At 37.8% G+C, this 27,938-nt stretch overlaps 1 protein-coding gene across 1 annotated transcript; it reads right to left on the bottom strand.

The window, feature by feature from the left end:
• Positions 1-234: 234 nt before the first annotated feature.
• Positions 235-27,182, bottom strand: LOC139743888 (GSK3B-interacting protein-like). Its single transcript, XM_071654356.1, has 2 exons — positions 26,973-27,182; positions 235-5,677 (listed from the first exon to the last, which is right to left on the bottom strand). Exons 1-2 carry the CDS (start codon positions 27,180-27,182, stop codon positions 5,489-5,491), a joined length of 399 nt encoding a protein of 132 aa, XP_071510457.1. The 3' UTR covers positions 235-5,488.
• Between the last annotated feature and the right edge of the window lie 756 nt (positions 27,183-27,938).

Below are 27,938 nucleotides of genomic sequence, written 5' to 3' on the forward strand. Positions count from 1 at the left end.
ATGTGTTCTAGAATGTATGAGTATTGCTGCATTTTCTCAATCAACATACACCTTCTGTATATCTGGGTTTCATTTTTCCTTAAGACTTAAGACTGTAGAGTAAAAATAATGAGTCAGGAAAAGATGCCTAAGCTTGTGCACAAAACCTGTTCCTTCCATCGCCCCCCCCCCCCCCCCCCCCCACCCCCGGAACAAAAAATAAAATCAAGGAAATGTTGACACTTTCACCTGCTGATGTTGTCATGATTAAAAAAAAACTGCCATCCAGTTTCATGGACTGGCCTTTGTAGTACTGAAAAGAATTATGTATATGGAGGAAGGTTGTATGGGGAACAGCCCCACAAAATTTCTGAATAAAAATATGATACAGGTCTCATAATGTTACAATATATACATAATTGCATTGGAACACAGAGTTGTTCAAGTATGATGACAGACAGACTACATTTATGAATACGGATCCAGACATGAATGAAGCATTTAACATTGTCACATAGCAACAATAATATCTGGCCATTATGGTTTATATCATGCACTTGCATGGAAGAGATGACTTCAAGCCACTTCATTGAGTTTCATATCTCCTTGAAGAGACAATACTTGATAATTTCTATGCCAACATACCTGACTACCAGTGCATCATAAAGATAACATATGCAGAAACGAGCTTTTAAGACTTAATGGAAGTTAATGCTCAATTATAACATGGAACTTGGATTGAGATGCTTACAATTTGAAAAAAAAAGGGGCAGAAAACCCTGACAGAACAAAGAAAATTGCCAAACCTTCCCCAATGAATGAACAGATTCTCTACTGTACCTTCCTCTTGAAAAAATTAAAGATAATGAATAATAATCATAAGATAAATACAGTTTCTAAAATTGAATGAATACAAAATGTAACATTTATGACAATGGAAGACAATGAATAGGGACTGACTCAGGCTTTGCAACATACTATTAAGATCAGTTTCATCTTAGAAAGAGAACAAAGGTTACTTTTGATATGGACTCTAAAGTACCTTGCAGGCTTTCTTCGAATTAGTTTTGGGCTGGTCCTTAGGACGCAGACAGAAATTGTATCAGTGACCGCAGATCACTTTTCATTGAGACATCGCCGGATTATAGGAAATATGAAGCCTGGTGTCAAATAACAGGTCATATTCAGCCTCACTTTGTCTTTGTTTGAAAGCCTACATCTCACTGTGTGTGGGAGGTTTCCTTGTCCATGATACTAAGCAATGTGCATACTGAAGTATCTATTATGCGGTGCTTCAGGTCTATTGATATCAACGGGATTCAGATTCTTTGTAAGCACTGAACAAACGAAGAAGAATACTGAAGGTGTCTCAGAAATACAAATGATTCCAGCACTTCACATTTAATACACATTGGTTTAAACTTTATCAACAGTTTGGAAAGCATTTACCACTTCATCTGTGCTCAATGCATTAAACTTTTAGTCTCAAACGATTTTTTTTTTTTTTAAATGCACAGCATACTCACAGTTGTACATACCAGTAATAGTTGTCTTCGACGGAACAGTCATGGACACTCTACAACATTTAAGACCTCAGTGTAACTCAAAGTATCATTGAATTTGTTTGTGTCCTTTTGTTACATTGAATGAAAATAGAATTTTATTGCTGAAACAAAATCCTGTCTCACAGTATTTGCATCATATCGAAGGGTAAAGAAATTTGCAAAAACATCTGTTCAAGCTGCCGAGATACTGCTTGAGGAGTAATGTTTCAATAAAAGCCTTTAATAGAAGCATTGAAATTTGAGAGGGTGTTTTTCTTTTTAAATATCTGAACATGCATGTACACTTTAAAAGGAATTATCATCATTTTCTTCTCTTGAACTTATCCCAATATACATCTAGTGCAAATGATTGTTAAAACAGAATAAGTGACCAGATATCGGGACAAAACATGTCAAAGTTTGTACAAAAGATAGAAATCATAACAATTTCTAGAATGCCAAAGAAAGAAGCAGAGAAATCACTTAAAGATAACAGCATCACATCATAGATGAAACTCAACAGCAGCTTTAAAAGTCTCCTCCTTCTCTCTCTCTCTCTCTCTCTCTCTCTCTCTCTCTTTTATGTTCATACCTTAATGAAATCACATCATGGTAATTTGCATTAACTTAAAAAAATGCAGTTAAGAATGCTAAATCTTTACTTGTATTCCAATTGGCATAAACATGACTGTTAACGATGGACTGAGTTTCAGAATGGCGTGATAAATCAACGATGTAACAGCGGCACTATGCCACTGAAAGTCTGTAATTGCATATTATGAGATGTAATTTGTCTTCACAACGAGTGTCCACATCAAACCATATTTATGATACTTAACTATGAAGCCATTTGTATCCAATCGTCTGAGATTGTATGCACCAGAGTCTTTCACAATGCCTACTTGTCATGCCTACGTGACATGAAAGTGATAATCTGTTACAGCAAAAAACCCTGAAGACCATGAAAGCCTATTAAGGGGTAAAGTAGATACATAGCAAGCAGAGTGTCATGTCCTCATTTATTTACCACAGATATTCTCGTAGTGTTATGATGGCAATGACATTCTGTTTTCAAGATGAAATTTCCTGGTCAGTGGTTGAATGGTGCCTCCTTTTCATTTGGCTCTGGACTATAAAAAAAGACTACTGCACACCTAAAACAAAGGAAATATTTTGTTCTTTTTTTTTTGGGGGGGGGGGGAGGTGATATTTTTCAATATTTTCAGAATTCTGGAATGCATTTGGAGTACTGTGATGCAAAGTGTTTGATGCAAACCTGGAAGAAATCTTTCTTTTTGATTCCACAACCCTTGACAAATTGACAAATTCACATTCACTGGTAAACATTTAAACATGTAAACAGTTTTTACAAAGACAGTACATGGAAAGTAATGAGAGAATGTCATATATTACAGGGGCTACATAAATTTGTTTGGTTTTTTTTTTTTGTCATGTGACTGATACCACTGTTGCTGTAGAAACACGTTAAGTTCAATGCAAACACTTTTCACTTTCTTATTCCTTGTGGGATCTAAATGAAGCTTCTCCTGTCGTATTTGTTTCACTTTCCCCTTAATATAAACATTCTCTTCAACATGGGAATAGAGTTTCTCTTTTAGACTACACAGTCCTGCATGTTTCTCTGCTCTTCCTATTCTACCTACAGGCCAGCAGTAAAGACAACACAGGTGTAGAAGCCAAGCTTGCCGTAGATCATTAAGATGAATGGATCATTTCCGTCAAGTTGATATGGCCCCAAGAAAGGAAAATAAAGAATGTGAGACATTACAATTCTGCGGTCATTTTGTTCTCCTGGGGGGCTTAATATTTACAGGAAACTGCAGATCTCTCCACTGATATCATAGTCATACCATTAGCAGAAGTTATAAAGTGAGCTAATAATAAGGAGAGATTCTGAACTGCATCACAGTTGAAGTCTGAGCCGAAATGACTCACTAGGGAGCCTGCGGATTACACGCTTGCCATGTTGTGATGGCCCAGATACCATGTTTTCAGTGTCAATTCCATTTTGAAAAGTCACCAGCTGAAAAAAAAATGAGACAGCCTTCAGAACATTACAAACCCTTCAGTTTATGCACCATTGCATTTTTTGATACAAGTCTTTCTCAACTTTGCTCAATAACCAGCCCTTCTTTTTATCTGAGACAGAGAATGGGCCAATAGTACGGTGACAAGACAAAAAGATACACAGAAAGAGAGAGAGAGAGAAAGAGAGGGAGAATATGAGAGACATCAAACGTAGTATGAGGAAATTCTTTACTCAAGGATGTATGCAAATGCATTATTGATTCAGCCCATCTGGTCACATACAGCTGTACTTTATAACAACATTGCATCGCTGGGATGCAGGAAAAACCAGTGTACCTAGCTTTGAAGTACCAGTGGTAGGTAATCACACATCTACACACGCAATATCATACTGTAATTTTGTTCCTTCAATGGATGAGGAAATGGCCTATTATATCAATTCCCTAATAAAGCATCTTGTTCCTTCTTCCATAATATCCAGTCTATCCATAACAATGGACAATTATCTCAGGAAAACAAACAAACAAACTTACCAAAATACAGTGGTAAACATGAAAACTTACAATTTCGAAATGCATTAAAAAATCTCACTTCTTTGAAGTCTTACTGACACATTTTTATCATTGTACTGAGAGTTGCATGTTATGATAATTTACACTGGGTGGGTCACTGTTGCAGGCAGAGTCTACAAATGTATGAGACTCATATTCTTTGGAAAACCATTCTCTCCTTTGCGTACATACAATGGTCAAAATTGCAACAGGGACCTATAATAAGAGGCAATACATTTTGAGTTGCAGAGATGTGTACGGGCAAATTTTCACTTTCACCTACTTCACCTACTCAGCCTATCAATCATTTCTTGTAATACAACAAACACCACCATCGCTCAGTTCCAACAGTCGTGCCGATAAGCCACTGACACCAAATGACCCTCCCTAGAATAATCCTGGCACCATGCCCTTTCTTGGAACAGGTGAAGAACAGGGTCCATCATAGATGAAGGTCGATCTTGTGATTCCTCACTTGCCAAAGACTTTCTGTTAAAGCTTCCATTAGGGAACTCCTAAGAACTGACTAGATCTTGTTACTGAGCAACTCTCAACTACACTGTACCAAGGGCACCTCTGTCTCAGATGCAGATCATTTCCAGGAGGGAACTGGCCAGGAGGAAGGCCAAGACGTCTAGAATCTTTCTCTCTAACATCCTGATGTACTGACAAGTTTACAAATATCATGGATAAGGAGGGAGAGGATAAGGAGACAAGTTGTTTAGGGTCAAGGATCACTCTAAACACAGATAAGGTCTCCTGAGGTCTTCAAGAGCCTTCTGGAGGCATCACCTTGGAGTCCTGGAGGATCCACAAACATCAGCTCCAGTTCTTCCTTGGCAGTCAATGGCTCACCAGGAGCCACGTTGGCATCAAGACTTGTAATCTCCAAATCTTTCGGTCTGCCAGTGGCAGAGATCACACTTGTAGATCTTTTTATTCTCCATGTCTCCCTACCTTTACTGCCTACCAATCGCACAAAACATACACATGGGACGTAGACCCAGAGGCTGCAGGCGGAAAACACAGATTCATCGCAGGGATTATGATGTTACCTTGACATCTCTAATCCTGCAAGATCCTCCCATTTTGCGACACCAGTTTCCAGTTCTCCTTAACAGTGATGATGTCCATGTTCATCACCACCTGACGTCCCTTTTGGAAGCAGTTGAGTAATGTGGCATCCACTCTTCTTATACCAGCTGCCAGCACTGTGCACAAACACAACCCTCCTACACAGCATCATCCTAGAGCTAAGTCACATCTTGATGCAGCATTGCCAATGTTAGTGCATTGTTCCAAGTCCTGTGTTTCTGATCAACAGTTCAGCTGAAAGAGCAGCACTGGAGGAGGAGGGGATGATGGTCATTTCTCCTCCGCTTCCTTTTCCACGTCATTCTGACAAATGTCCTGCAAGGCCTGCAGCTTGTCAGCCAGTGCCTGACCAAAGGTGAGCCGGTACTTGGGACTGTGATGGTCCAGGAGGGAGTAGATGGTCTCAAAGTAGGAGCTGGATATATCCTTGGAGACAGTGTCGAAGCTGTGTCCAATGATCTGCATGAAGAAATCAGACAGAGAAATAAACAGATTACAGTCTATGAAATGCAAGGGGCACAATGGGCACGGATTTCATGAGCTCCAAAGTTGGAATGTAGAAAAGATTTCATCTCCCCCAATGACGCTAAATCCTGCATTCTTTTTCAACCAGTACCTTTTCTTCTTTTTTTGTTTGTTTGCATATTTAGAAAGAGACAAACACCTCAGTATGCACGAAAGACAGAGCTCTACACAATAAAGACAGAATGACAAAGAGTTGGATCTCCTGATATTAACAAAATGGAATAAAGTGTTCATCTTGGAAAAATGTACAACATTATTTCATGAGTGTATCTCGCAGTAGCTCTTAGGTTTAAAAAACATGCCATGCACATTCTGAATTACATGTTAGATAGCACCATCTAAAAACTATTTTATCAAAACACATACAAAACATTTATTTGATATCATTTATTTAAAATCACTGTGCGTATCATTCTATATACTGGTAGTTGTGAATACATAATGTCTGGTTGGAGTCACAATTATCAGAAATTGTAGAAAGGTTGAGGAAAGGAGATGCTATGTTTTCAGCAATGTTACTTAACTGTAGTGCACTTTACCTGACTTTAGATGCAATAATGTTTCAAGTCTTCTTATAAGATCTATGAATAAACATGAGTTGTTGTTTTTTTTAATTTTGTCCAGTGGTTTCACAAAAATCGAAGTTTAAGAAATGATTCAATTTCAAACTTAATGAGTGGTTAATGCTTTTAGCACCCACAGAGCAGAGGCATCATATGATTTCAAACTAAATTTGAAGGCTTTTCAGACATTACAAAGGAGTCCAAAGTTTTGGGATCAAAATGCATGCGTGCTTGATTAATGAGATGACATTGCCCATAGATGCATTGTGTTACCATATGTTTTAATGGGGCTATTTTTAGTCGCATTCATTTCATTTCCCTGGCCACCCCCACTGACTCCACTGTGCATCTATCCATCTTTCACTGTGTTATCTCGGCATGGAAGGTGCGAGTCTCACAGCTGCTCATTCCACGTGACTTCATCCAATCATATCACGGTATCATCCAGCCAGCAGTGCATCCCCCAAGGGGTCTACCGAGTACCTTCAGTGACCAGCTCATAGCCAGAGGAGTATTTCTCTACCTCATTTAAAGGGGGACATTAACCTTCCAAAATAGATATGAATCATGCAGGTCATTAATGAGTATTACACACTATCATTATAAACAGCAAAGAGGAACAACCTGCGGTATACACTGTACTGTAAAACCAGAAACATTCCTGTACATGAAACTTTTGTAAATTTCGCGAGGAGCCAAGATTCATGAAAGAAAATGCACACAAAAGTTGTTTTTTTTTCCTTCAAAATGTATTGAATGCCAGTGGCAACTCACGAAAGTTTCATGCTGCAAAAAAGACTGTCAGCTCCAATTAGTGAAAGTTTCATGGAGTGAATACTTCTGGTTTTACAGTTAAGGATACACCATGTACAATGTACATCATGGGAGCTTGACTTCTAACACACTTCTTGCATTTGGTAAATGTATTCTACAAACAGTTCCTAAAAGTTTCAAATATTTCAGATTTTTATGAGCAGTGAGTAACATCAAAACATGTACATTACAATTATGAAAAAATAGGAAATAATCATAAGCCAAAAGCTTTGCTCCCATCTTTGTATTATGTTCACAAGTTGGCAAGGTCAGCTGCCCTTTTATATATCTATAGTAGCAATGCTCTAACCCCATATATTCCCTACGTGGAGGGAACACTGTATGTAGGTGAGAAATGCATGCATGCATACATGCAATGCATAGTCAGATTTTTTATATTCGACATAAAAATTATATTGTAACCGTCAGCAGCTTCACTACATAATACTTTGGGGAAATACAAAAGTGAGAGTGAAATAGCTTTAAATCCCTGGGGATGGGCTTTACGGAGGAAAAGTGATAGTGCTTCTCCGACAGCAGTACATATTTCTATTCTGGACATCGGATCCTCCTACCATATCACCACAGAAGAAAGCATGCCTTGTAAGTCAGACATCCGAGGAAGGCATCCTGCGACATCTTTTCATAAATCATTTTCCAATATTTAGAGTCATGGCCCGCACTTTATCACCTAGGAACATATCTCGTATTCATATGTTACTTCACTTGTGGGGATGTATTTTATGACCTCTGATAACATTTCATGCGATAGTCTCTCCCTTTTGAAGAGAATCATGGGAAAATTTTCTTGGGTGAAGGCCGATTGCACAAAAGAAAAACAGAAAACTAAAGCAAAACACAGGAGAGGACAAAAGAAAATAACATTTAACAAAACCAATAACAAAAGCTGATGTTTGTGGTAAGCATAGAACATAATCACTGTGATTATTGCTTATAAAAAATTATACTTTCACTTTTTTCTATAAAAAAAAAAATCCTTCTAAACACGACTTTTTCCTGAGATCAGATCTTATGTCTTGTCTATATCCTTCCTGTGGATTTAGAAAAATCAAAGTATCATTAAAGGACAAGCTCACCTTCATAGACATGTGGGTTGAGTGAATGCAGCAATACTAGTAGAACACATCAATGAGAATTTGAGGAAAATCGGACAATCTGTTAAAAAGCTATGAATTTTTGAAGTTTCTGCTCAGTCACGGCTGGATGAGAAGACTACTATAGCTTGTGATGTCATATGAGTACAACTGTATATAAAGAAAGTATAAAGAAAATTCAAGATATTCTCACTTTTCTAACATAATAAAAGAACACTCGACTTCTCTCTTTCAGAAGTCAGGGGGAATAATATTACCCCTACCATACGTCAGTAACAAGTTGAGGAAATGTGCACTTTATTAAAAAAAGTCAAGTTTTGTGAAATTCTCTTTTTATTTTCCTTATATCGTTGTACACATGTGACATTATACACTGTAGTAGTCTTCTCCTCCAGCAGTGATTGTACAGATATTTTAAAAATTCATAACTTTTGAACGGATTGTCGGATTTCCCCCAAACTTTCACTGATGTGTTCTACTAACATTGTTACCTTCACTCAATCCACATGTATATGAAGGTGAACTTGTCCTTTAAGATGTAAGGTTAAAGGGATCAGTACACAATAATGATGAGTTCTATCCAAAAGTGAGGTCAACATTTCTATGACTGTGTGGCTATTTTGGAAGGCTATTGTACGGTTAAAGGGACCATGCAGTACACTCTATCCAAAAGTGATGTCATACATTTTCATGACTGTGTGGCTATTTTGGAAGGTCCCATATATATTAATACAAAGAAATACACAGATTGATGACATGTTAACTGGCTATCATCTTGGTACACTAAAATTTTCAATAATTGAAACATCAAATTCTGTCAAGATAATTCCTTCAGCAGTTTATCATCCTTTTAAAAGGGAACTGAAAGATATACACAAAGAAATCACATAGCTCACAACTGAACCAAACTGCAATATGTGCTGTACCATGGGAGATATGAAAAATTGGGAGACCTGGGGGACATTTCATGAAGCAATTTGTCAGATATTTCGTCTGACAAACTGTTAAAAGCTACTGAAATCCTTGCTTCTGATTGGCTGAGAGCAAATTTTGTCCGACAAGTTGTCGGACAAAATGCTTCATGAAATGCCCCCCTGGAAAGAAGAGAGAAATACTACCATACAAAATGTCAGGAAGGGTCAGGCTTAAATCCCAAAAGCAACAATACGAGGCATGGCTTGCCATACCCCTGGCAGTCAAAGAGGGCTGTTACACTTGATATGCATTGTGAGCATATCCTCTTGGGAATGTCAGGCACTGAAGTCCAACTCTCATCTATACTGTATTATGCTGGACCTTCGGTTTGCATGGAAGTCTGTACATGCCGCCTTGTCACACGAATTCAAAAATGGAGTGTAAGAGAGAAACTGCAATGAATGTCTTATCAAAGCTAGTCATGCTGAGTGATTTGTATTTTTGATCATGTCAAATTGTGAAACTGAAATAAAACTACCAGTACACATTAAGAAAAGTGCTGAAGATGTCTGCTAAAGTACTCCTAAACTTACCAGTATGAGGGACGGCAGCACATTTTTCTTCATAAATGCAAACTGATCATCATACCAATGTATATTTGACTGTCAAAATTACAATCTGATGTTATACTGTATTTCAAAATCTCAACTCTACCCATACATTCTACTGTTACACAATGTTTTCTTTCACATGTTTATTCAATAAAAACTCCACATCCGATAACTTTATTCTGAGGATTTCCCAACAACGCACTCCAGATTTAGAGAAATATTTCTCGGCAGCGCAGCATGCTAGACTTTGGAGCATCCGGGACTCAAGTGCAAGACAGCCAAATCTGTATTTAGCTCTGTCTGGAACTCGAAGCCAGACAAACAAGAGGTAGGTGTGCTCAAGTGGGGGAAGAGATTTGTTGGGGGGCTTCGGTCCATCACACCCAGAATAACCTGCCAGAATGGACTAGTCTTTTTCCCAAGCCTACATCTGCAGACATATTTCCCCCTTCAACGTGTTCTAGCTCAGCGTATTGCAAATCCGAACTCTGAAGGGAAAAGTCGACTGCGATGTTCAATATTAAAGATATCTTGAATGGTGAAAGGTGTTCAGTAAAATCTTTGAAAATTTGGTTGCATTCAGACAAAGTAAAATGAAGAGAACTACATGTATTAAACTATCAATTCAACAATTCCTTTGTGTCCATCAATGGGTACCTCAATAATTGTATCTGTGATGGCAAACAGTACCAGTATTGATCTTTATCAAACTTTTGATAAGAATCATTACTTACTCTGGATTGGAATATGAATGAGAGTACATGTATAATAACCTGCCAATCATTTATATATTCATTACAGTCACAAAAGAATGATGGCATTTCATGATACTATTACATGTTTACTACACACTAGAGATATACAAGTACAAAGTAAGTATAGTTGCCTAATACTCATCTGTTAGTTTGTTTATACCAGCTTTATTACAATTAAGTATATGGATGTTTCTCTACTTATTACAATGTGAGCAGTGAATAATGACAATGGCATTGTATTAAACAAAGAGAAGAATGCCAATAATATGAATTATACAACGACAACGCACCGAATACTCCATTCTTGCATGCAGCGACTGACTCTGTCTACACTCAAATCCACTCAATGCAAACTTGAGTTCACTACATTTATATCATAGACCAAATTCAAACAAATGGAATGATGTTCAGCTTCATTGGAATCACACAGGTACATGTATGCAGTGAAATGGTTACAAAGTTTTGCACATTTTCTCCAGAACAATCGGTATAAGCACATACAAGTTTGCACATGTCTTATATGCAAATTAGATCAGATGCTGATGTCCTCACCAAATAACTCTCCCCTTCACACACACACACACACACACACAAATATTTCAAACAAATTGTGTCATTAGTTTATATAATTTTGTGGCAACTCTAAACCCTTATCCCATCAAAGTTATCATTGTTAAATCATTACAAAATAACAATAATTGATACAAGAGATGATTGTGTTTCATTCACATGGCAAAAGTGAAAATTAGTGAAGGTCAAACGCAAAACTGGTAAGGGAGTGACATCAACATCTATGAATCCAATTTGCATATTATATTTCAATGCAACTAATATATCGGTATTTTGTAAAGATGTCTGCAATAGTAAGGCAAGGGTCCCATAACTTGCCCATTGTGTGTCCTACTTTCATGGAACCTCTAACCTTCTGTCTGTCTGATCTTTACTCTATCATTATATCATACAAGACAGTGTTAGACATGGTGTCTCACTGCACTATTAAGACGTCAGCTGAGATTTGTCCAGTGATGTGAGGATCTTGAAGCACATAAAATGTTAATCAACCACTTAAATTGATGACTCGGAGAAATAGATCAGATATTCTAGTGACTTGGAATGCAGTGACCTAGGAAAAGCATTCCTCTCATCACCCATGCACCTGGAAGACACTAAAAGGAATTAAAAATGCAGTGAATCACGTTTGAAGAAGCAAGTAGCCAGTTACGAGGGCTTGCACAGGGTGAAATGCAATGCTGCACCATCATTTCTCCTTGATGAAGTGTGAGAGGCCCCATTCACACACAAAGAAAATGATGTTTTTTAAAATTGATTTCTGCATCAAAATAAAAAAATCAAACAAACCTTGAATTCTCGCGAGTGGACACAATAGAATCATTAACTCTCTCACACAATAGGCAATGCTATGCAAAAATTGATCCAGCCTGATTATTATTTTTTTTTGTGGAACTCTTGAGATATTTTGCCCTGCATGGCATGTGATGCAGTATTTGGTACCCTGGGGTACCAAATGAAAATTCACCGTTTTGTTGAATTAATGTTTTTTTTTTCAGCGCTAAACCCTGGCTTACCAAAAAATGTGTCAAAATATTTTTTAGTATTATTATGCACAAAAATGTTTTCTTATTTGTGATTATGCAACAATTAATGCATGCAACTGATAATTATTTTCTGCTCTGTTATAATCTTAACTGTTTGATATTATTGTACATATTATTGTTAGGACTGATTTTAAATTATGTTAAATTTGAATGAGATTGGAAAGTAAATTCTGTTTATTATCCAAGACAGTGTCAATTTGATTCACTAATGTTCTTGCAGTGAGTGAATGAATGATCAAGTGTGTTTTTATTAAGAAAGCATAAAACATTTGGGTGCTAGAAATTACTTCGAAAAACACCTATGGTGCTAGTTCATTGCAACGACTTTGCCGTATCCGAATTCGGAATCGGCGTATCTGAATTCGGATACGCATTATAAATAATGGGCATGAGATGGCGCTATACAACGCGGTACTCCGGGTTACAACAGTACCCCGGTGTACAGCGTGCCAAATCATGTGTGAAAGGCCTGCTTAGAGACAATAGATTTTTGAAAAAATCCAGCAATGCAAAGTTGCTACACAAGGTCCGCACACTCAGGTGAACAGGGTCAAACTCCCATCATTGTTTAGGCATGCACAGTCTGGAGATTCAAACCATTTCATTTGCAGCCACATGAATATCACTGGCATGTGTGAACAATGGTAAAATTATAAAATAGATTCTTGCACCGCGATACAAAAACCAATAACTCCTGTGTCTGAATGCTTCCATGAGGTAAACTGAAGCTTTGGGCAAACATTATGTAGACTTCAACCCCTATCCATTTCTGACAAGCTGAGAACACTTTGTAGCCTCCAGAGTCAACAGTATTCCACAGAAATGAATTTCTGCAAACACTCCTTTCTTCCCAAATTAGTTATATTTTCCCCCCAGTTACTGCTTTCTGTTTCAAACTGGAAATGTGCATTGTGACACAATGGAAACAGTGTATCCCTCACGATGTTGCGAAATATCTGCCATACAGTAAATAAACCTGATTTGACTCTGATAAACATCTGATCTCATGGCGAAACTTAGACCCATCGGCCCGAATCTCACGAAGATGGTACAATTGAAACCATGGTTTAAAGGGACTGTACAGTACTGGTTGAGGTGGGGATTCATGTTTTGATCATTCCTAAGTGAGATAATGAGAAACCTCTTATGAAATAAGAAAGAGCATGTAATTTTAAGAAGGATTTAACATTTAATTGATGAAAATTGGTTTTCAAATGGCTGAGATATCTAAAAAAGTGATAATAATAAAAGGCAACAGGCCACATCTCTTATTAGGATCTCTTTGTTTCGCCTTGTTTTTGGATATTATCTCAGCCATTTCAAAACCGATTTTCTTCAAATAAACTTTTGATGCCCCTTAGAATAACATGCTCTTTGACGTCTCATAGAGTGAGTTCTGAATATCTCGCAAAACGTTAAGAGCTTAATCTTAACCTCAACCAGAACTGTACACACCCTTTAAACCATGGACAAAGACCACAATTTTTTATGGGGCGCCAAGTGTCGCATGGCCTATTTCGTCACGAAATCAGTCATTTCGTCGATGAAATGTTAACACTTTGTAACAAAATCACTTCAATGGTTTCAATTGTACCACCTTCGTGAATTCGGGCCGATGGGTCTAAGTTTCGCCATGATGCATAAAATGTTAAGTTCATTTGAGTTTTGAAGAAAATCCATCAAGAAATGTGGACGGTATCTTAGAACAAAAAATATATTAAACATGGTGGTGACTTTTGATCCTGTACAGGGCGGAACATTGGGGGTAGCATCCAGACAATGTCGAGAACACAATTAGTGGGTCTTGAAACCTAGACTAATCTTTCACATCCCCCCCCCCCCCCCCCCCCCCCTTTTTGTGCATGGGTACTGTACCTTCGTCTGTAATAGAATATGACCGGGATGAAAGTAATTGGCCATAGCAAAGACATGTACAACTTGACTCCAGACATTTCACTTCTATCGATACATGGCTACTACAGTGTAAAGTCATTAGACAGATCATTAACATTTTCTAGGCTGCCAAACAGTCTATTAGGCAGGAATGTACAACCCTAAATCTACCCCCTTTGGTGAAGATACCACAACATAATGATTATACCAGCTCATGCACATTTAATCTGGACAATCTTCCTGGATGCTTCTGAGGAGGGTTTCCTGGAATGTTTATCTACAGTAATATGTATGTCTACAATGTATGTGCCTTTGTTGACAGAACTATAATTTGTCACTGTGCACATACATTTCCTCATTACTGTGTTTCTTCCTTCTGTTTTCACATCTTCTCAAAACAACAAGAAACAAGACTCACCAACATGAAACAAGACTCACCAAACAAGCTTTTGTAAACACCATTCACTGCATTTTATGAAGTACAATGAATGCACTTGTATGCTAATGGCAAAAATATTGACTTTACTAAAAATGCACACAAAGAGGAAGAAATCAGTAATAGAAAAAGAGACAAATAAATCTCATGATTAAAGGTTATGTGAAACCTTTCACAAATTCACAGCATGATTTTATTTGAATCTTCCATTTCATATTTTTGGCATACATGCGCATGGGATGAGTTCTCATTCCTTTGGGCTCCTAAATGCTTCCCTAGCAGGACAACCCCTGCCTCATCAGCTGTTTACCCGCTGCGTTGGAGGTGAATTATGATGCCACAGACAAAACTTATTTGCATACTGAAACAAAATCAGTTTTGTGCATACTCTGCTACAACTTGGGTACCGGAAGATGGTGTAAAACACCTCTCAGTGAGCACTGTAACACAGATAAAACATATCTACTGTATGCTGTAAAGACAGACTTGAAACTACCAGTAACAACAACTACAATGTACTACAAAGCAAAGAAAAAAAAATCAGGTACTACATACGCCTACTACTCAGCTCAAATTGTGACTCTTCATATGCCCAAACAGTGCATGTATAATATTGTACTGTACATTGTAGCTATTCACATATTAAAGTGAACGACAACACATACCGTTAGATGTAATCTACTTCTTAATATCGGAACAAAATGAGATATATGTCAAACTTCAAGAGTAATCCAAACAAAGGGTATGCCGCTAAACACTGCCGGAAATAATGAGCTGGATATCAAAACAAAATAATAATCTCCTACATGTATAAATATCTCATTACCGCTGCACCATCACAAAGAGATTGCTACATTGACCCCCTACTGGTCCATGAACATATCGTCCAATTACCTCTGGGAGTGATAGACAGATGCTTTCAGGGGAGAAAGGGGGGGGGGAAGGGGGAGGGGAAGGGACTGGAAGGGGAAGGGGGAGGGGACTGGGAGGAAATAATCTCTAGCACAGGCTGACAGAGAGTACAGGTCTGGATAGAGAAGTTTGGTGCTGAAAAGTTTGTATGATCAAGTATTTGCCGCATTGTAATTGGAATTGCACTTGGGGATATCTGCACATCTGAAATATCTTTCAACCCAATAACATATCAAAAGTTTTGAATTGCACTGAATAAGAATTAAAAAAATGCAGAATAACATGTTGAGAAACATGTTTCATCCTAATCAGGTACTTAAAGGACAAGTCCACCTTCATATACATGTGGATTGAGTGAAGGCAACAATATTAGTAGAACACATCAGTGAAAGCTTGGGGAAAATCTGACAATCCGTTCAAAAGTTATGAATTTTTTAAGTATCTGTGCAATCACTGCTGGAGGAGAAGACTAGTACAGTGTGTGATGTCACATGCGTACAACAATAGAAGGAAAATAAAAAAAAATAATTTCACAAAACTTGACTTTTTGAATAAAGTGCACATTTCTTCGACTTGTTACTGACTTATGTTAGGGGTAATATTATTCCCCCTGACTTCTGAAAGACAGAAGTCAAGTGTTATTTTATTGTGTGAGAAAAGTGAGAATATCTTGAATTTTCTTTATACTTTCTTTATATGGGTGTACTCATATGACATCACAAGCTATAGTAGTCTTCTCATCCAGCCGTGACTTAGCAGAAACTTCAAAAATTCATAACTTTTGAACGGATTGTCCGATTTTCCTCAAACTGTCATTGTTGTGTTCTACTAATATTGCTGCATTCACTCAACCCACATGTCTATGAAGGTGAACTTGTCCTTTAAATGTTTTGAAGGCAAATTTGAATACTCACTATTGGATCATCCACACACTTCTCAAATGCATTTAGTTAGTCATGGTCTGGGGAATTTCCCAATCAAGTTTTGGATTATGGGTATGTATGATAATAATCTAAAGTGTTTCACCTCTATTAGAAAAAAAAAAAAAGAGTGAAGGCCGAACTTGGCTTAAATTTCATTTACTTCTGTTGACACATTCTTCAGATACACTGTATGCAGGGCTGCACACTAACCCATTTTTTTTTTCTACTGGTCTGACCTGTCTGTCAGACCAGTAGGTATCCATGATGCATGCAAGCAAGTACATGTACTCCTGCATACACATCACATGTTAAAAGAAAGCTGCACGTTTGATTGACAGGTCATGTACATTATAAGTATATGTAACACAGCCATTGTATAGAATACCATTTGCAGGTCATGTTGGGTGGGAAGATTCATCTCAGACTCATCTCAGACTACGAACATCTGCCATCCTCAACCTGATGAGAAAGTGTTTCACAAACATGATTATACTGAATACAATAAGACTTGTTTTTCTGCTTTGACAGCATACCAGGCTGAACCCACAGAGTCCAACAACCCACAGTTCTTTATGGTAGTTTGGTGCTGCACTTTATTATTGTAATTATCTTTAAAAGAAAAAAAAAACTCTTTTAAAAGGTAAAGCAAAAAAAAAAGTTTAATTTGACCATTTGAAGAATTGATTGCTTAGACTGCAGAATTTTCAAAGCTTATATCACAGATGTAATGCTATTAGTTTAATATGAGATTCATCGATTGGCAATACATTTCAGAGGATTGAAGTTCCTGTAATAATTGGAAAATTTTGGTAAGTTTCTTTCTAGTTTTCACAGATTTACTCAAAATGAAACAGTTTCATGTAATCTATCTCAAACAAGAGAGGGAGTGAAAGTCTGATACGCCTACATGTACTTAACAACAAGACGATAATTTCTGGAGCAGATTTCCCCGCGTACTTGATGGATTGATAACTGATGCAGACTGTGTTACCCAGTCCTTGCCCCACATCTTGTTGAAGAATTAGGGTTTGAGCTTTCTGGGCAAATGGGTCACCTAGGACCTGCCTCCCTCTATCCATCTAAATGTTGCCCACATAGCTATATACAACTAAATCCTTTCGCAGGGCCAGAGCACTTCAACACTTTCCAGATGGGAGGGCATACTGACACACAACATTTGACACCAACTGGTCCCTCTTTCAAAGCATCAGCCTACAAAATATAACGGTACTGAAGCTCAATATGGAAATGAACTACGTGCTCGGGATAACGCAGCCTTAAGAGCCATGCCAGAGCATAACATCTGGAAAGGTGAATACTTTGATGAGACATTCTCTAAACATTCTGTTCTAAATGTTTGTTCGTGTGAAATAATCATAAGTGTGTCATGGGATCCTGTTTGTACAAGGTGTGGAAGTGAAGAAAGTAACAAAGCACACACTCGAGATGAGAAGTGTACCTATCAAGGTCTAAAGTGAGATGAAATCTGTCTTCAAGGAACACATCACCTCATGGATAATCAAAATGAAGATCCTTGGCAACTATCTTGTCCAGTCCTGATGTTCTTACTATCACATAATCGTCTGATCAAAAGAGAAGCTTGAAATTTTCCAAAAAGTTTGGGAAAATAGATCGCAAATCTTCAGCAAAACTCCACAATACCTACAATTGTACTAGCTATTAAAATGATGACAACAATGTATAAACAAGCATGCAAGTAAGTTTAGTCAAGGAAAATGCAATATAGACCACAATATTGGCAATCGAATTAAACTAGAATACTATTTTAAACAGATGCTAAAAGACCATACCAGTTCCTCTAAGTGATTAATAATATCACTACAACTGACATGGCATCAGAAAGTCTTCATAATTTTGCTTGTATAGATTATTACTATCCTGTTATATCATGCATCTGTACAGTAATTTGAATATCAGCCAAATTAAGATAAAATTGAGTCATTATCTCTCTGAATAAAGCATGATATCAAAAGGACACTAGGGATGTAACATGAAGGTCAGACCTGGCAACGAATGCACTTTTGCATCCAATATTGTGGTTCACTGAGCATGAAGGAGATGAGCCATAAATTGTTAGTGGTCCATTCGATGAAAACCGCGAAGTGGTGTTATGCCAAAGTGGTATCTGTTTGCAAGTCTGATGGCATAGCTCAGTGCTCCATCTATGTACTTCTGTTAGTACTCAGATGCCGTTGTTTGATCCTCCCGTTACTAATATACTGAGAAAAATCCTTCAAATTGCAGACTCACATGGGAATGCACTATTCACCGAGACTTGTCCAAGATTCTATGTGAAGCACATTTTCTAATCACCAAATACAATCTATTCTCAAGTTAAAATGTTTATAATACATGCTTATCAATATGAGTTTTGACAAGAATATCACAGCAAATTGAGTGTCGTCAGAGTCAATGGCATTCTAATACACATGCAACATAATCTTTGTTATTGGACAGCACTTCTTTTTCTTTTCTTTTTTGCCATGTAAATGTAGAGAGCAAAACTGGAAATATGCACATTTGGTGAACAATTGAAATCAAATTACTTTTTTCAAATGAACGTTTTTTTCAATTTGCTTTATTTCATGGGATGAAATCACAAACAGATGTCCATAAACAATCCATAGCTCTGGTAACATTCATGAATGAATAATGCCTCTGGTACTCTGTGGGACAAAGGCATCAAAAGAATATCCACTTGGATTAAAATGCATGTACTGGCATATCACTAGACTCGCAAAGTAAATTTAATAAGCAAAAAATATAATCACTGAATAACTATACTCTCCCCAAGTTTCCTGGAAGCAAAGTCCTGTGAAAGAGAATATGACTTCTTCAGAGTGAGTCAAGGTTTCCTACATTATTCCATATCTGGTTTTAGTTTCAATTTCATTTTATTTCATTTATTTATTTATTTATTTATCTTATTTGTTGTTTCTTCAGAACAAATAACAAGGAAAAGGAATTTAAGCAATAAAAAGAATCTACATGCACTATACACTGAGGACTTGTGGTGTATTCAAGAATGTATGGTTTCTATTGAGATAATGTAAATGTTAAAAAAAAAAAATACCATGCAAATCAAAACAAAGTAGGAAAACAGGTTTGTTTATTTTTCATATGCCAACATTTGTGTGCAAACATTCCATCCACTTTCAAAATTTCTGCTATAACACCTATATAAGTTTGCCCAGGTTTCAGATTCGTGGCACAGCTCCAGATGAAGTAACCAGAGCCAATGCATACTTGTGTAAATATTGTGTTTTCTAAGTTCTGATTCATCAAGCCAACTTTCAATCTTAAGACACAAAATCAAATCCCTACATTAGATGTGAAAACATTCTCCAAATTGAACAATATTAATACAGTCTAGATGCAAAGATTTAATTTTGTGATCTAATTAAATGACGTGTGATATAAGTTTGAAAAACATCACAGTCCTATCTCCAGACTTAATTTCTAGTGTGAGGGAAAAACATGATAAGGAGCCTAGAGCTGAGACCACACAGTTCTTAAGACTTCTATGCTCCTGTGCAAGAGAATAAATCACATTAGTCGTTACATAAAGGCTTATCAACCTGCCTCATCTATCATGCAGATTAAAAACCTTGCCTATTGAAAAAGCCTTTATACAGGCAACTACCCTTACTTTTAACTTCACATGACGGGCATTCTCGCTGCAAGTGAATATCTTTGAATAATAAATTCGAAGCAATGCCGGTGCAACCGAGAGCTTGAGATGGCAGGTTTCCTCTTTTGGCAAATGCATGTTTACAAACTCTAAATAACACACCATTCAGTCATAATCACATTGCAATGGTCGCAATATTGACATGTCAATCACACTCTGTCATCAACATCACATCTCATGAGTAATTATCATTATTTTTTGTCAAAATGAATCTATTGAAAATTTTCTTTGAAAGAAACCTTGTGGAATCCTTCCGTCTGGGTAAAATGTCATATGACAACTGTAATAGCTCTGTAATAAACTACAACCTGTAAAATCACAGCAATTTCATGTGTAATGTATAAATATGTAATATACATGTACATAAGCTTAGCTGCACCCCTCAGTGAATAGTTCTTTTGGAGTCACCTCTGCCCATAGTTTAAAGAGAAACTTGCATGGCAAAGTATATTTGTACTATCAAATTCAAACACTATCACTGCCTCTGCAACGCAGTATACAAATGTACTTAGGAACTACTCTGGTATAAAATTTATAAATGTCACTTATAACTTGATATGTTATGCTTCTTATTAAACTGGTTTTGATACTTGGGTTGATACTGGAATATCACGGTTGATACTGGTATGCAGTGCATTTTGTTACCTTTCATGAAATCATATCAAAATGCTGAAGAAAATGTCACTTTGGAATTCATATCATGGCAGTCATATTCTATGTTCAGCGAGCACTCAATAACAATGAACTAAAAACTCTGTAACTCGTTGATTATGATGAATGACCAGTATGTTTAGGAACCAGAGTATCCACTCAGATTAAATGTTTTAGATCTGGAAGCTGCTGTTTACAAACAAAGCCAGGCCAATCAGTCCTCTTTCGAATCTGTGCCGGGAGAAAAGTTAATCACCACTGCTCTCGATGAATTGCCCTTTAATAATCCTTCCGACCCGCGGAATTGATTAGCCTCCTGCACGGACTGATTTTCACCCTCTACTGGTCGGTAATCATCACCACCTAATGCAGAGAGAGAGAAGGCATCCAGCTTGCCTTGATCCAAGATAGACAGTCATTCATCAAAGTGTTCTTGAGTCCCCGGCTACACCCAAATCAGTTCACGTTTCAGCCATACCACAGCTTCTTTCTTTGCCGAGGTGCGAGAGGCCCGAGAAATCAACTTCCTGCTCTTTGAAATACTACCACAAATCAGAAGTGGTAAACACGATTGAGGGAGAGAGAGAGAGAGAGAGAGAGAGAAAGAAAGACAGAGAGAGGGAGAAAAAGTGTGTGTGTGTGTGTGTGATGGACACAAAGATAAAGATTGATGGGTAGAGATAGACAGTGAGATAGACAAATAAATTCATATGTACATTTGATTCATCATATCAATTATTACAAATCCCTGCTAAAGCCTTGTGTATATTGCACACAAATTCATTGCAGACACTGTTGCATAACACCTCATATTTTGATTGCACTCTAACAAAAGCACAATCTACCCCCCCCCCCCAAAAAAAAGAGAAAAAAAGAAAGAAAAAGAAGATATAGGAGGCAAGATTGCAATTTCTGTGATAAAACATGATTCTGTGGACCACTGCTCAGTCATATCTTACTGTGTCACGACACAATTATCTGGAAGGATGTATGAAATCATCCTCCCATGTTACAAGTGCAAAAAGATACAATGTAGACTTGTTGTTGTTGTTGTTGTTGTTGTGTTTAACCCTTTCTGTGCCAAGGACTTTGGACAGTGTGTACAACACTATGGGCTTTTCTGTACCAGTCAGCACTCAAAGCACACAAAGGGGTATAGAGGTGGAGGTATCTGGCAGCACTTAAATGTCAATCATGTACAGGACGAGAAAACTCTGACACTGTTAACAGGGCTGCCAACTCTCACGCATTGAGTGTGAGACTCACTCATTTTGGTCCTTTCTCACTCGGTAATTTCATTTGCATGCATTTCTATTGATCTCACTCATTTTGACTCTTAAATTATAGCATTGGCCTATGGGAGTCTCACTCTCAACTAGTTTCCAGTGTTGGCAGCCCTGTGTTAACATTCCTCAGTCCTCTGTCATGTTGAGGAGGGGGAGAAACAAAAAACAAAATGCTCTGAAGCTTGAATTGGGACATTGCAAACACCAGATGTCGAGTTCATCCTACTGCTGTAACATCAATTCCATTCTATTTCCCCAACGCTCCCCCCCCCCCATAACCTCTGACGTGATAACTAATTCAAGCTGGGATGTATCCCTCACATGGTCTGTGCCGATGGTCAGGACGCTTCAATTCATAACCAAGAAAAGTATATGTACATGTACATGTAGATGTGACATTAAATCTGTCTGATCAAATCAGAAAGGAGCAGTGTGCCTTCTAAAGAAGCCCTGGCGTCATGGGGCAAACCATGCAATAGGGAGGCTGGTCCGACTTGGACATATGGAAATCCCCGTAATAAATTGTGCACAGCTTTATCACTGATCTCTATCAAAGCGTGAGTACACATACAGCTGAAGCATCTACACTGGAGTCGAACATTACCGATGAGTGTACATGTCAATACACATATTCTCTGACAGGAAATTTCCTTTTCTAGCAGGCCTGCATTATTCGTGGTTTTCAAATGTACCCCAGTGGGCAGCGAATAAAGATGGATTCAATCGGGCCAACCTCCTCACCCCATGCTAGGTACTGGATCTTTAACCCCATGCCTCATTCTTGTGAAAAAATCCCCATAGAATTAGCCACATGTTAGGCCCAGTTGCCAGAGGTAAAAGGGTTAATTTGATGTCACATGGATGTTTTACCACCAATACCAGTGAGTATGACAGGCCAACATCAATTGGTTCAAACTAAACCAACTTCAAACAATGAATTTATCACTTAAACACAAACAACATTTGATCTCAGTGCTTTAAATGTGACTTTCACAAGGAAGGGTAATGTTTTACCCTGCATCATCTCTTCTTTAATTTCTTCATTTTTCTTCTGTGAATATTGGTGATAATCAAGATATCATAATCCTGTCTCAAGTAAGCATATTGGGCCAAATAAACTAAACTGAATATTTTCAAACAACCTGCAATGGAAGTGCTATCGGAACTGTATTCAAAGGTCAGAGAATTGAGCAATGGCCTTCAGCTATTACAGTGTACGTGACAATTGAACAAATCTTTTCTTTTCTTTTTATTTATTTATACTTCTATGAATATCGATAATAATCAAGACATCACAATCCTATCTCAAGTAAGCATTGGCCCAAGTAAACTAAACTGAATATTTTCAAACAACCTGCAATGGCAAGTGCTATCGAAACTGTATTCAAAGGTCAGAGAATTGAGCAATGGCCTTCAGCTCTACAGTGTATGTGACAATCAAATAAATGGGATATGCTGGTACCGAAGTGAATGTATTTCTCCCACAAACTGAACGACATTCTGCCCAATGAGGGGCAATAAATCACATCCCTATCTGGATGAACTTGAGATGATGTCATACACAGGCAGTTTGTCACAGGCCTCACTCCATAATGGCTCCACAGTGCCCTGTGGGTGAGGTTCAAGGAAAGTGCCAGTTTTATTTGTCCCTATCCACTGGGACTTTGCCTTTATTGAAACTGTGGTCGGGTTTTTCATTATGTCAGCTGTATTGAGAGTGTTAGGGGTCAGAGGAGTCTAGAGTCGGTTGAGAATGTGTTAGGGGGAATAGGCAGCGTTGAGGAAGGTTTGCAAATCAAATCATGCAATTCTTCTCCGGGAATGCGATGATTGGTAGAGTAAGCAGAAAGGTACGGCTGATGCTATATTCCATGTGGTCCTGTGACTTGGTGAACATTTTGTAAAATGCTACAGCATTTGAGCATATTCACATCACCTTAGCACGTGATTGGTCCCTGTTGTGTTCACATTGGGAAGAGTATCCGGTAGTTCAAAATGTTATGGCAGTCATGGGTATGCCAATATTGCTACTTCTCAGCAAGCAATTTCCTCTGATTTTCTGAAAGACATCTCAGGAAACACAACTGGTAGGCCTATATATGCCACTCACTTCATGCACACCAATGGGCAAACATCACAGGGAAGTCATGAATTAAATGTCATTGAAGTCAGCAATTTCTAAATATTCCTTTAGTACCCAAGATGTTATACATTCTGGTCCTTGGCACATTGCCACATGAGATACTGTCAAGATCCAGATATGCAAGGGAGACATTTTTTTTTGCACAACATGATTGTGATCTCATCATAAGAATAACAATTAACTTTGTATTCCCTTTCACAAACATGAACTGCCAATCAGGAAATGCTCACAAATACTGTCCTTTCAAAGCACTGGTCTGTGTACATTGTACACATCTGGGAGAAATTTCAATTCAATGTCAATATCTGCATGCACTCTCATCTTGTAGAGTGGCATGTACTCAGTTCAGTATCACAACTAAAACATGGGAGTCAGCAAACATGAAGGTTAATTTTCCTTGCTTGGTTGGTTGGAGTTAGCTTTAGATATGTAGGGTGTGTACGCTTTATGTGTGCTTGTGAATTACAAACCAGCACGTTGCATTTTATATTGTGTACATGTGCTATGTGTTTACGTGTGTCTGATTGTCTGTGTATAACATGTGATACTGCAGGTGTGCTCTGTTGATTCACCATGTGAGTCATTGACCATTTACCCATTACTCACGACTTGTCATGCCACTCTTGTAATGCAATACATCTCAGAATAAGACTCTCAGGCAAAATATATGAGAAAAGAATTACCTTATTATGCTCTCACGCCACATAAATCTTGTCAGCCTCAGGGAGGAGACAATTCTAAACAGGGGAAACACTGCCTAGTTTTCCTTTGGCAGAAACTTGAATAACAGGTGCACAGTTAATCTATGACATTTAAAATGACTGAGTGGTTATAAGATTTGTCATATGTACAATGCTGTAAACACGCCAGGATATGAAATGTAATTGCATAAAGGTTGTAAGTCCAGACACACATTCAGGGAAATCATCATCTACCAGATTATGTAATGGCTAAAGATTGATAATGACAATCTCACACTGTGTGCCATTTTGACAGCAAAGCTATCAGTTATCACAACACAGGCTAGGTAGAAGACGCACATGACATAAGGTGCTCCTCTCTGTGGTTACAATAACAGGAGGATTTGTAGTCACACCAAACGAGCAATGTTCTTGAGGATGAATTCCCTGCCCTCAGTGTAACGATATCTTGAAGATAGCAGGGGCTTTTGCACTAATTATTTTAAAAGTAAACCACTATTAATTAGACTTAGAGGAATACTTGCATTTGGCCATAGTTGTGAAGCCAACTGTATCTTGCATTCAAATTAAATTCAAATATGAAGCCAACTATGCAGAATATTACATGCCTGAAATCCAATATTGTCAAAGGTCTCCACAGAGCTGGAGTAATTGTATTTGACTGTATGTGTTGTGCCGATGGGAGAAAACACTTACAAGTTACATACATTCTATTTCATTTAAGAATGAATTTAGATATGAAAAATTATACCATTTTCGATAAGAGTTCAAAAAAGACTTCATACATGTATGTACTTATCACACAGATTTTGACCATAGCTTATTTTACATTATTATCATTTTTTTTTTTGTCAAATAAAGTTTTAAAGCTAATCAGTACACTTATTATGCCTTCTTTCGTGAATCTATCACAAAGATACTATAAATTTACCAAAACTTTTTTTCTTGCATAGAGCTACAACTGCATACCACTTTACCAGAACTATACCACCTTTTATTAGATATAGCAGTTTTTACAACTATAAGAGTCATAGAATGACTATCTATCCAATCGAAGATACATTGTAAATGAAAACAAAAACTCACATTTTCTGGGAAGAAAAAAAAGGTGCTCACATTCTTCATGGCATTTTGATATCACACAGTGACCTAAGATGAAAGATGATTCACTCACAAGATTTCTTTAAGAAGCCAGACACTTTGGTGTAACATAACAAATTAATATCTGCTAATGATACCTACAGTTGTACCCAGCCATCCTCTGGTTGCTGCTGACAAGACACCATGATTAATAACCTACTGACATTGAACAAATCTAACCCCTAACAAAATTTATCTGGAAGTTACATAAACATCGACTGATCCCTTGCTTTCGGTTTCATTACAAAAAAAAAGGAAAAAAGTCCTTAGGCCTAGATGGTAATTTTTTTCTATAATGACCCCTTTAGCTGGAAAATGAACATGTTTCAAAAAAATCCCCCCAAAACAAACAAACAAATAAAACAATGGTAAATAAAACAACATTAGTGACTACTAATCACTGGACCATTAATATCTATTTTTACCCTATTATTTTTTTTTTTTTTTCATTTGCATCACTGGTGAAAGCTCCATGTTTTATACATACACTACTGAGAACTGTGAGCTGCTCAAATCAGTTTGAGAGCAAATTTCCTCTGAAAATCATCATACGGTACATCATGAATATCAAATTCTCCTTCAAAGACAGTCACAAAATGTCTAGCATTAGGCCTTGAACCTTGAAGTAGTAATCCCTTTGAGCAGTTCCTTGAAACTATCCCGGGATGGTAGAAGTGTCGTGTGTCAGTGAGAGGTGACAGGATGATTTTAAATGTCACTAATGTACTGTACAATAAAAGTGACGGTGCTGCTATAGACAATAGTGCCAGTAAAAAAAAAGAAAAAAGCACTACATCTAGGCCTGGAATCCATATTCACGTTTTTATACCTGTATAAAACATCCATTTACAAGAAAACACAGAAATTGATAAAGATACGTGTAAGCTTTTTATCGATAGATCTACCGCCAGGTACCGGTACCATTTCTTTGTTTACAGACAACCTCACACATACAACACGACGCTCGACGGAGCAGGCATTTACTGTCAACACTAGGCCGCCACTGTCCCGTGACGGCTCATGTGGTCTTCGTACAGTACTCACCCGAAATCCCTGAACCGTGAGCTCCACGCAGAATGTGTCATCTTCTTTGGTTACGATGTTTAGATATACTATATCATCACTTGCTGGTAATTTGGACGATATTTCCACATGCTTCACAGCGAAAGACACTTCTTGAACAGCCGCCTCAGCCTCTATTTTCATCAATTTAATGTCACTTTCGTTGAGGGTATTCTCGTTATCGTGAGCCATTTTGCTCAAATGGTACGAAGTTAAAGTTATGGAACGCCAAATTTGTGTGGCGTTAGTTGGTGTGCATGGGATGTGTGAGGCGACGATGTTCTGCAAAGCGTGTTGCATTCAACTACAGTATTCGTACGCGTGCGCGTGCGTACCGCTCCGATCATAGTGTACAACACAATACAATATGTACTAGGGCCCTTGTAGAAACTTTGGGCACTGTTTCATTAAAGTTGTCAGCATTAAAAAAGTTTCTCATTCTCTGACAAAATCAGTTAAATCCTCGGTTTTGATCGGCTGAAAAACTCTGGTCACTGACTGATTACTATTGCAATGGTCAGAGAATGACAACTTGTTGGTGCTGCCAACGATCATGAAACCTTGCCCTCGTCAGTAAAATAGTCAGATGTGAAAAGGTAGAATTGAGAGGAGGACAAGGGGAAAGAGCGAAAAGGAAGAGGAGAGAAAGGAGAGTATGGGGGAAAAGAGGCCACAAGGAAGGAAAGGGAAGGGAAGAGCAGGCCAGAAGAAGATAATGGGGAACCCGGACAAAGGAGGTGAGGAAGACTGCACGACGGGGACAGGAAGTGGAGGGTTCTATTTGAGGTGGGGATTTAGCTTTTAACGTTTTGCGAGATATTCAGAAACCACGATGTCAAAGAGCATGCAATTCTATGGCCAAGGGGTATCACAAAAGTTTATTTGATGAAAATCGGCTTTTAAATGGCTGAGATATCCAAAAACAAGGTGAAACAAAGAGATCCCAAT

Source organism: Diadema antillarum, unplaced genomic scaffold (genome assembly GCF_040938485.1).
Source record: "Diadema antillarum isolate AM-2024a unplaced genomic scaffold, OU_Dant_1.0 seq00001118_RagTag, whole genome shotgun sequence".
NCBI classification, from domain to species: domain Eukaryota; kingdom Metazoa; phylum Echinodermata; class Echinoidea; order Diadematoida; family Diadematidae; genus Diadema; species Diadema antillarum.

Bases quoted from the DNA above. Each gene is read 5' to 3' on its own strand.
- LOC139743888 (XM_071654356.1), bottom strand. From the start codon at position 27,182: ATGGCTCACGATAACGAGAATACCCTCAACGAAAGTGACATTAAATTG. The intron at 5,678-26,972 runs GTGAGTACTGTA...TTCTTCATGCAG, and splicing joins TCACGGTTCAGGGATTTCGG to ATCATTGGACACAGCTTCGA.